At 32.2% G+C, this 10492-nt stretch overlaps 1 protein-coding gene across 1 annotated transcript in view; it reads right to left on the reverse strand.

Annotated features, from left to right (window-relative positions):
* Nucleotides 1–8662, reverse strand: part of LOC117707921 (rho GTPase-activating protein 20-like) — a 31400-nt gene extending 22738 nt beyond the window's left edge. The window contains exons 1-2 of the mRNA XM_076932077.1: nt 8516–8662; nt 2305–2484 (exon numbers count right to left, since the gene is read on the reverse strand). Coding sequence (XP_076788192.1) covers nt 2305–2447 — 143 coding nt within the window. The 5' untranslated portion in view covers nt 2448–2484; nt 8516–8662. The remainder of the gene's footprint in view (nt 1–2304; nt 2485–8515) is intronic.
* Nucleotides 8663–10492: the final 1830 nt, after the last annotated feature.

Genomic DNA, 10492 nt, shown 5'->3' on the forward strand with positions numbered 1-10492 from the left:
AAGGAGGATTCATCCATTTCTCTCTCCAGGTACAGCTGATGCCAGGGTAGATGTATTTCAACAAAGCCTTTGTTGAAAGAAGTTACTAGATACAGAGCCTTCAGTGGTCACAAATAGCCATAGCCTGATAATCGTCTTTTAATTAGAGAATTTTAGAATGAGTAAACTATTTTAAGTATATGACATTTTTAAAAAGACACCTATTTCAATATTTTTTACCTGTATGTAGTCAAGTAGTAACCATTTTGCTGTGCTTATTTCCATAATATACAAAAGAAATTAAAGATTTTATATTTAATTAATTACATGAAATAATCTTTCCAGAATAAATATAGAAATATAGTTTGACTTAATAAAATTCATTTTCAATTTTCCTTCTCCTTGCACCAAAAAATAATCACATTAGCTCATTCCAATGGCTCCTTTAGAAAACTTACAAAGCACATATCACACAACTAAACAAAAAGATGATTATTTGCTCCAATAATTTAGCCAAATGATTAGAAATGTCTTCCAATCAAGCATTCAGATATTAGAAGTGTTTTAAAGAAGCAATCATCTTCAAAGCATAAACTTCCTCCTTTTGTCATTCTTTTCATGTGTAGTTTGCTCTCTAATAATGTAACATACAGATAATGTGTTTGATAATTTTTTTTGTCATTTTATATTCTCCATTCTATCTCCTGACAAATGTCCTTCCCACATTCATGATTTTTTTTGTATTCTTTTATGATAGACCTAACATTATCTGGTAATTTGTGTGTGTGTAAACCTAGGTATTGCATTCTACTTTGGATACTCGTGAGCTAATATGTTGTTACATAACTGAAGGTAATGACTACCGCTCAAATTCAGGAGGCAGAATATCACAAGAATAAATCATGGTACAAGAATCTTGTATATAGATCTTTAAAATTAAAAACATGTGAAGACTAACATTGTACTACAGAGAGAGATTTCCCACATAATATAATGTAACATGTTATAATCAAATTACAAGCCATCATGTAACATTAACTTCAAGATACACATACACACATGCTTCAATAATATGAAACATTTATATTTACATTTTATATCCACCCTTTAAGACACCTACATGTATGTATGTATGTATGTATGTATACATATATATGCATATGTAAAAATCAAAATTCTCAAGAAATGCTTGAACTTGAAACTTCTAATTCCAATATGTCTGATAAGATATAATCGTCCTTGAAAATGGAAATAATGACAATCATTTCTTATAAGCTTGATAATCCTCTTCCCATAATATAAATGACAATCTAAAAATACTATTAATTACTATTTAATTACTATTGCAACACAACAGAAGGGGCCATACATATTAGCTTTTAAGAAAAACAACCATTTTACTTTCCTTTATTCTCAAAAAACAAAGTGAAATTCACTTCCACCAACTACACTTATAAGTCAACTGATCAATAAATTTCTGTTTAAATTTCAGATGAGTTGATTACTATCTTTTAAAATAAAATGTGAAAATTTCCCACTGTGGAAAGAATGGAAGCTGAATGGAAAAAACATGAAGGATGGACAGATTGATAGACAGCCAGGCCATTTAGTTATTTTCAGCCTGCCTCATTCAGACACTACTATTTTCTGTGATGGAGCTTACATGACTGATCAGGGTTGAGAGGAAAACATAGCCAGGTTGTTGTATCTACAGTGTATAGAAAACCTCTCACCTGAACACTTTATTTTTCTCACAATCTGAGAAATAGAACTTCAGGAAAATTATTCACCACTGATCAGAAAGTTTAACCCTCCTAAACTGAGTAGACTCTGTTATTGATATGCCACTAAAGAAGTATATGCCACTAAAGAATTTTGAGAGTAAGAGAAATTTTACTCCCCTAGGAATATCAGATGAATTGCTTGTCTAATACCAAATAGACATTCCTGAACACACATATACAATTAATATTGTACTGACTGAGAAGGTCATTTTAAGTACTTAGAAATTATATATACATATATATATAATATGTAGCTAGAAATATGCATATATACATATGCATATGTACATATATGTTTATTTTATGTTACCTTACATATAATGTGGTATGTAAGAACAAGTAATTAAAAACATGAAATCATGATTTTAAAAGAGAACAAGGAGGGGTATATGGGAGGACATGGAAGAGGAAAAAGAAGGAGAATAATCAAGTAATTATAATCTCAAAACATAAAGGATATTTTAAAAGCTTCAGTTTTGTACAATAAGGCCTTTTCAAATTGTAGACTCTCATAGTAAAAAAGATAAATACACATACTTACAGATTAGTAGATATAACCAAAACATCATTTAACAAGCTGAGATACCGCTTATTACTTTTCCAGCCTCTTTTGAATACCACGCAGGCGTGGTAAACCTCATCTTGATATACTTCTCCCATGTCTTCCTCTTCGGAAGATTCCATGTTGATAAAAAAGAATTCTCCTGGTACAGATCTCTACCTAAAAGAACAAATATTCAGTGGATAAGTTATAAGATTGATGTTCATACTAAATTTCAAATGTTGCCCCTGGTGTTAAAATATAGGCTCAACTCTCCAAGAGTCTTTCTCTTAAGTTACAGACAGCTTTAAAATGTAACAGAAAAGAAGTAATGTATAAAGAAAACTATTGGAAACATAATGAATAAGTAGGTTCTCTTCAGAAGTTATCTTAAGGGTCATGGGAATAGTTTGAAGAAGTGTAGCTGGTAGGATCTAGAGCAATGATTCTCAAACTGCAAATGCTATAACACATTAATTCAGTACCTCAAGTTGTCACACCCTCCAATGAAAAATATATTATAAAGTTGGAAGTTGCATTCCAACTTTATAATATATTTTGTGTGACTGTTATGGAACCTAATATAGATATCTGTTATGCCAGATATCAGTATGCTACTCTGAGAAAAAATGCCATAGCTAAACCTTTATAAACTAACATAATAGATGTAAAAAGAATAACCAGGTTGTCTTGATGATTTAAACTAGTTAGGTCTCAGGGGAACATATATTCAGAAGTTGCAGACCTGGTCTACCTCAACATACAGTTTATAAAGATTTCTGATGGTTAAAAACAAACAAACAAACAAACAAACAAACAAAAGAACAATAACAAAATGAAAAAAATACAGCATTCATCAAAAATCTTGACTAGCAAAGGGAGTCATTTCCCTTGACTATGGCAAAAGGGACATATGGCTCTTTATTAGCCTGTCCATATGAGGATATCAATACCATTCCGAACTCCTTTATTCCTGAAGGGGGTGTAAATATACTTGTCATACATTTAGAAGCCCCCACCTAGATTAGTGACCTTTTCCAAACATCCCCATGCCCTTCTTCATTGTACTAAAACTCAACGTGTGCTAGAACATCCCTCCTCTCTTTATGAGTGCATTTTCTTGCCCAAACTATCTCTATTTTTCTCTTCTGATCATCTTCCTTCTCTTTCTTCAGTCGTGGTTATATCAAGCCTGCTTCTTTTCTCTCTACTCTGAAATCTTCCAGTCACTTTTTTCTCTTTTATCCATAATTAAATTGTTCCCTGTAATAATGGAGTGGCTTCTATTTTGGTGATTTCTTTACTGGGCTCTGTTCATTCAGAATGAATATTTAAAATATATAGTTACTTAAGTGACTATAAGTCAGCCTCCAACATATGTTGCATCTTTCAAAGAATAAGTAGAGAAATATCACAGCTTCACTTAGAAAGGACTTAAGATTTCCATGAATCAAAATTTCAAAGAAAGAGCAGCCAATAGTTGTCATCACACATCAATAATGTAAAGATATGCTAAAAAATAGTACTAATAGTACTACCTCAGTTTCATGATAAACAAAATTGAAAACAAGGGACCATGTGATGAGAGTTGTTCCTGTCTAATCTGAATAAATGTTAAAATACTGAGAAATAGATTCCAAGGAACACAGTGTGTGTTGGAAACAATAACAAGTTTCTGAAAACCAGAGAGTTCTTAGGTTGTGGGTTGATGTCACATCAATTTTTTTATCTGCAGTCATAGTGGGTAAAACAATTGGATTGAACATGAAATAATTCTCACTTGTACAGTTTTTTGAAAATTTACAGAAATCTTCCTCATGTGTAGCTCAAAGCATACCTCTCCTCATGTGATAACTTTATATTTCTATAGAAAATTGGTACTGAATATTACTACTATGATTACCTTTTCAAGAAACCACTGCTTAGTTGAGAATTATATGATCTAGAGGAACCAAGATAAATCACTTCCTGAAGCCATTAGTATATCGTGAGAATCAAGTTATATATAAATACACACCTTTTCAGTAGAGCCTGGAATGAAGAACTTATCAAAAAATGTAAAATTTTTGTTTGCCTTCCTGCCCCTAAACACCAAACTGGTCACTGCAGTGGCTAGACAAACAACTGAAGTCTGAAGACTCTGTAGGAGTCAGGCTGGAGGACCACTGTGATGTCAATAGTCAAAGGCTCATGACATCTGACACTGTGACATGTGCATTTCAGTTTTTTTCTTTGTAAAACAAAAAAGATTTATTTTTGTTTGAATACCCTGTTGCTGTTTTCAGATACACCAGAAGAGGGCATCAGATTTCATTACAGATGGTTGTGAGCCACCATGTGGTTGCTGGGAATTGAACTCAGAACTCTGGAAGAGCAGCCAGTGCTCTCAACCACTGAGCCATCTCTCCAGCCCCATTTCATTTTTTCTATCTTGTGGCTTTAAAACATTATTTTTAAAAGCTTGTTGAACCATAAGTATTTGTAAGGAAAAGCATCTTCAGAACTATAAGCATAGATATAGAGGTAGATTTAGCTATATATGATATGATATAGATGAGACATATGGATAGATGATAGATACATGGATAGATATAGATAGATAGATAGATAGATAGATAGATAGATAGATAGATGATTGATAGACATGGATGGATGGGGAGATAGATGTGTAAAGCGGGAATATTAGTGTGAAATATTGTGAAATGCATATTCATTCCCAAAGATTATCAGTTTGTAAAATTTTCAACATATCAAGGTTCTATGCATAAAGGGCAGCACGGAGGCTTCATTAACACTGTGAATCTTAGAGTCTAATAGACACAAAAATCACAACAAACTTTGAACTTGAATGTGCTTTACTGAGATAGAATCCTAAACCTTCACACAGGGAAGTCAGAAGGCTTTGAAGGATACAGAGGACACATACATATTAATATATAGTAAAGTTTATAGAGTAAAGCCTAAAAACAAATAATTGTGATTGAAACAACCTTGGAGATACTCTATAAATCTCAGAATTATGTAGTTTGTCATGGAAACATAACAGTCATAGGAAGATCATGTAAAATTAGAATGTCTATATCTTTAAAATGATGGAATTTTGATGATAGTAATAAATCATTCATTCTGCAAACTACATAGTTTCACTGATACGTATCATAATTCAATACTTAGATAGTAAAATTCTATCAAATTGAAGTTCTTCATAAAGATTTTTCTGCTGCTTAATTTTGATTTCAAGTGACTGATACATTGAAGTATGGTAAATAAGAGCAAAGCAGAAATACATTTATGTATTCAACTCTTTTTTTTTTTTTTTTTTTTTTGGTGTTTCGAGACAGGGTTTCTCTGTATAGCCTTGGCTGTCCTGGCACTTGCTCTGTAGACCAGGCTGGCTTCGAACTCAGAAATCCACCTGCCTCTGCCTCCCAAGTGCTGAGATTAAAGGCGTGTGCCACCACCGCCCCATTTATGTATTCAAATGCCACAAATAACCATTTGTAAGTTTACATGAATATGTAAATGTGAAGAAAATAGGTATTTTTTAAATTATGTAACTAGTTAGGTCTCAAAGAGTGCAGATATCCAGATGCCAGTCTCAATCTCCCACCTAGATTCCATCCCTTTCCAAACCTCCCCTTCACCTTCTATACTATGAGACCCACAAAATGATCTAGAACACTATTCCTTATGAAGTCAAACTTTCTTCTGGCCCAAATATGTACAATTTTCTCTCATGATGTTCTCTCTTCTCTCCTAGATAGACTTTGTCACATAAAATCTGTTTCTTTTTCTTTCTTTCAGGAGCTCTTCCAATTGCCTCTGTACATTTGCACTCTCTTATCTATAATAAAAATCTTCCCTATAATAATATAGTTACTACTCTTTTGGTGGTTTTTCTACTGTGTCATAAACATACAATTTGAATATTTAAAATACGTTTACTTAAGTGAATATAATTTTGAGCAAATCATATGTTACATCTTTCAAGAAATATGTAGAGAGACACCATAGTGTTCTACTTAGGAAGCACTTAAGATCCCTGAGAATCAGAGTCAAAGAGAGATAGCAGCCTGTGGTAGTCATTATAGGCATCAAACAATATTGTAAAGATATGGTTAAAAAATAGGAAGAACTCTGTTCTATGATATGCAAAATTGAAAGCAAATGCTTGGAAAGTCATTCCTGTCTAATCTGAATAATGTTAAATTTTGTTGAAAACAATAACAATTTGCAGAAAACCAGAGAATTCTTATATTTGTGGGTAGTCTGACCAGTTACAAAAAAAATCAATCATGGTGTATAAATAATTGAATTGAGCATAAAATAATCCTCACTCATAACATGGACAGATGTTTTTTGAAAATTTACAGAAACCTCTCTCCTGTTTATACCAATGCATACTTCACACATGATAACTGTCTTTCTGTAGGAATTTGGCAGTGAATATTCCTAGTATAAATAGCTTCTCAAGACACTGTGAATTAAAATTTACTACACATGATATAAAAAAAAAATCAAGACAGAACACTTCCTGATACTATTAGTCAATCATGAGAATCAAATTTGTTATTAAAAGAAATACCTTTATGGTGAGATGTGGAATGGAGAACTTTCAATGGATGTGAAATTTTCTTTCCGCTTTTGGCCCTGAATACCAAACTACCTACAGCAGTCAGTAGACAAACTACTGAAGTCTGAAGACTCTGTAGTAGTCAGGCTGACAGACCATTATGATGCAATAATAGAGGTCTCATGCCCTACCTGACAAAGTTTTACATTTCACTTCCTGCCACCCTTTGACTTTAAAACTTTAGTACATATAGATGGTTGAAACATAGAAAAAAATATATATACATATATATATACATATATATAGTATCTATGTATGTATATACATAGATAGAAATAGATACATAAATACACAAATAGATACATATAAATAAAAAGAGATAGACATGGATAGACTGATAGGTAGATGATACATCTGCAGTTTGAAGGAATACTTTTAACCTATCAAAGGTCAACGTGTCATTAACATATCACAGGTCATATCATTAACACTGTGAATCTTAATATCTCTAAGACCAAAGCTTATAAGAGAATTTAAAGATAAATACGCTTAAGTGAGATAAAGTCAGAATGATTCCTACACAGGAAGGTCAGACAACATTGAGGATTACATGCTTATGGGTATATTGTAACATTTTTATGGTAAACCCTAGAGACACAAAGCATTGAGAATTAAACAACCTGGGCTGCAGAGATTGTTCAGCTCTTAAAGGCTAGGCTCACAACCAAAAAATAGAAGAGACTGAAACGACCTAAGAGATAATCTGTAAATCTCATATTTAACATAGTATACCTTGGATACATTATATTCATAGAAAGATCATATGAAATTAGGATGCTTATGTCTTTAAAATGATTGAATTTGGGTGCTAGTAATAAATTTTGCCTTTTGCAAATTATATTCTCACCGATATGTTTAATTACAGTATACTCATTAAAATAGTAAAACTCTACCAAACTATAAATTTCTTCATGGAGATCATCTGCTGTGTAATTCTGATTTCAAGTGAATATATTGCAGTGCAGCAATTAAGAGCAACACAGAAGAAAATCTACATTCTATGATCCCTTCATCTTTATGGAGGCAAAGTTTTTCTTCCTGCCACAGGCATCTCCAATTTTCTATTATGATATTCGATATTCTCCCTTCTGTACCAGACAGCCTCGGTCTTACCAAGTCTGTTTCTTTTTCCATCTCCTCTAAACACTTACAGATGACTCTGAATATTTTCTCTCCATAATAACATTCTTTCCTGAAATAATGGAGTGGCTTCTCTTCTCATGGTTTATTTATTGTACCCTATGCATATGATTCAAATATTTAAGTTATATATTTAATTAAGTGAATATCACTCTGCCCAAAGCATGTTACATTGTTCAAGGAATATGTACAAGGACACCAACTTTTTTTTTGGAAGACTTTAAGATCCTTGAGAATCAAACAGTCGAAGAGAAACAAATCAGTGGTCATCATCACACACAACAATAATGTAAAGATACTTTACAAAATAGTACCAACCTTTTTATGAACCCACTGTTGAGTTAAATGTTAATTCACATATTCTGGAGGAATCAAGACAAAATACTTCCTGATTCAATTAGATTGTCATAAGAATTCAATTCGTTATTAAAACCATACCTTTATAGTGGAGCCTCGTATGGAGAATGTATTTATGGACGTAAAATTAACACTTTACTTTGTAGAACTAAAAACCAAACTCGTGACCGCAGTTTGTAGACCAACTACTGACTTCTGAAGATTCTGTAACAAGCAGTGTGACTGGCCATTGTGATGTCAACAATCTAATGCTCATGTCATACCTGACAAAGTGACACATGCATTTTATTTCCTTCTACTTTTTTGGCTTTAAAAATTGTGAAAAATTACTTTTCACAATTGTTGAAACACAAATTTTTGTAATGAATAACAAATTTTCACAACTATAAATATAGAGATGGAGAGAGAGAGAAAGAGAGAGGATACATATGATATATATGTAGAAATATAGATAGACATAGACAGATAGACAGACAGACAGATAGATGATAGATGGATATATAGATCAATTGATTAATAGATGCATATATACATGGATGGATAGATAGATGATAGATAGATAGATAGATAGATAGATGATAGATAGATAGATAGATAGATAGATAGATAGATAGATAGATAGATGCAAGCAAACATATGTACATACATACATGGGTAGACAGATGGTGATTAAAATCAATAGGAATATACCTATGTAAACTCTATTATACTCCCCAAAGCAGACATATGAGACTATTTTCTTTTGCTTACTGTTTTGTAATGAGAAACAGCCTAATCTCATGTATTCATCCTCTGGTCATATTAACCTGATTATGTCACATCACAGCAAATGGCCCCATGTCTGGGTCATTAGGAAAGAGCACATGGAATGAAAGAAACACAGACAGAATCAAAAGGCCTTACTCTCTAATAATTGTCTTGAATCAAGTACTAAAAGAGTTTCAGTTAAACATTAATCTCTTGAAAGGTAGCACTTCCAATGATAGACAGTATTCATTGTAGACTTGTCTCTTAAAAATGGCACTAACTACCAATACTGCCATACTTGGCACTACACTTACAGAAGATTAGTTCATGATGGCCAATCATATCCAACCAAAGAACCAGTATGTGAATCTTGATACAATGAAGAGTAGGACATTACCACCACTGTAAGGTACCTTTATAGTTTTCTTCTACATATCATTTGATATCCTATGTTGAGCACCCCGTAAATGGCAATCAAGTATTTTCTAATTCTTTTTTTTTGTTGTTGTCCTTTTTAGTTTGTTTGCTTGTTTTGTTTTGATGAAAGATAAATATTTAGAAATATATGGAATATTCAGCATTTTTAATATTCTTTCCAATCAGTATAATTGAGGACTCACTTAATCTTTCATATTACTGCATGTTATTGGAGGTTTAGACACAAAAAGTTACTGAGTAATATCCAATGTCCTTCTTTTTAAACCATTTTACTATTAATAGATTGATTTATCATTGCTTTCAGTTTAGAAATACAATTTTTCAAATAATTTCTGTTAAAAATAGTTTAAAAGGTACAACATCTTAATTATTTATCTGTATGCCAATGTGGATTATAATAAGGACACACATGATAATAGGCTTTTTCATTAGTATTAACATTTGATAATTTATATACTGAAATATTTCAAGAAGTCTGAGTTTTAGAGAAATTTCCCTAGATGAAAATCAACATGATACTTTATTTGTCTACATTTTTATAATTGATTTCAACCCCATCAATGGGTTGACATTGCCTTACAAGTTTTCTAAGAGGAAAGTTCTCTCAGAAGCACATGGACTTGTCCTCTTTGTATGTATTCTGTAGATACAGCATAAGCCGTGTCCCTTTGTCTAAAGCACAGTCACATGCACCCTAGCCTTTCTTCCAACATTCTTGAAATAGTGATTTTACTTAGAAACCCAACCGATAGGAAAATGTAGAGGAAAACAAATTTAGCTGTCAAATCCTTAGTAGACTGTATAATTCTCTAATACATACTCAAATTTGAGTAATATAATTAAAACCTCCAATGTTCACATTTCCTGTTTTGC

The sequence above is a fragment of the Arvicanthis niloticus genome, chromosome 4 (genome assembly GCF_011762505.2).
Source record: "Arvicanthis niloticus isolate mArvNil1 chromosome 4, mArvNil1.pat.X, whole genome shotgun sequence".
Classification (NCBI taxonomy): Eukaryota; Metazoa; Chordata; class Mammalia; order Rodentia; family Muridae; genus Arvicanthis; species Arvicanthis niloticus.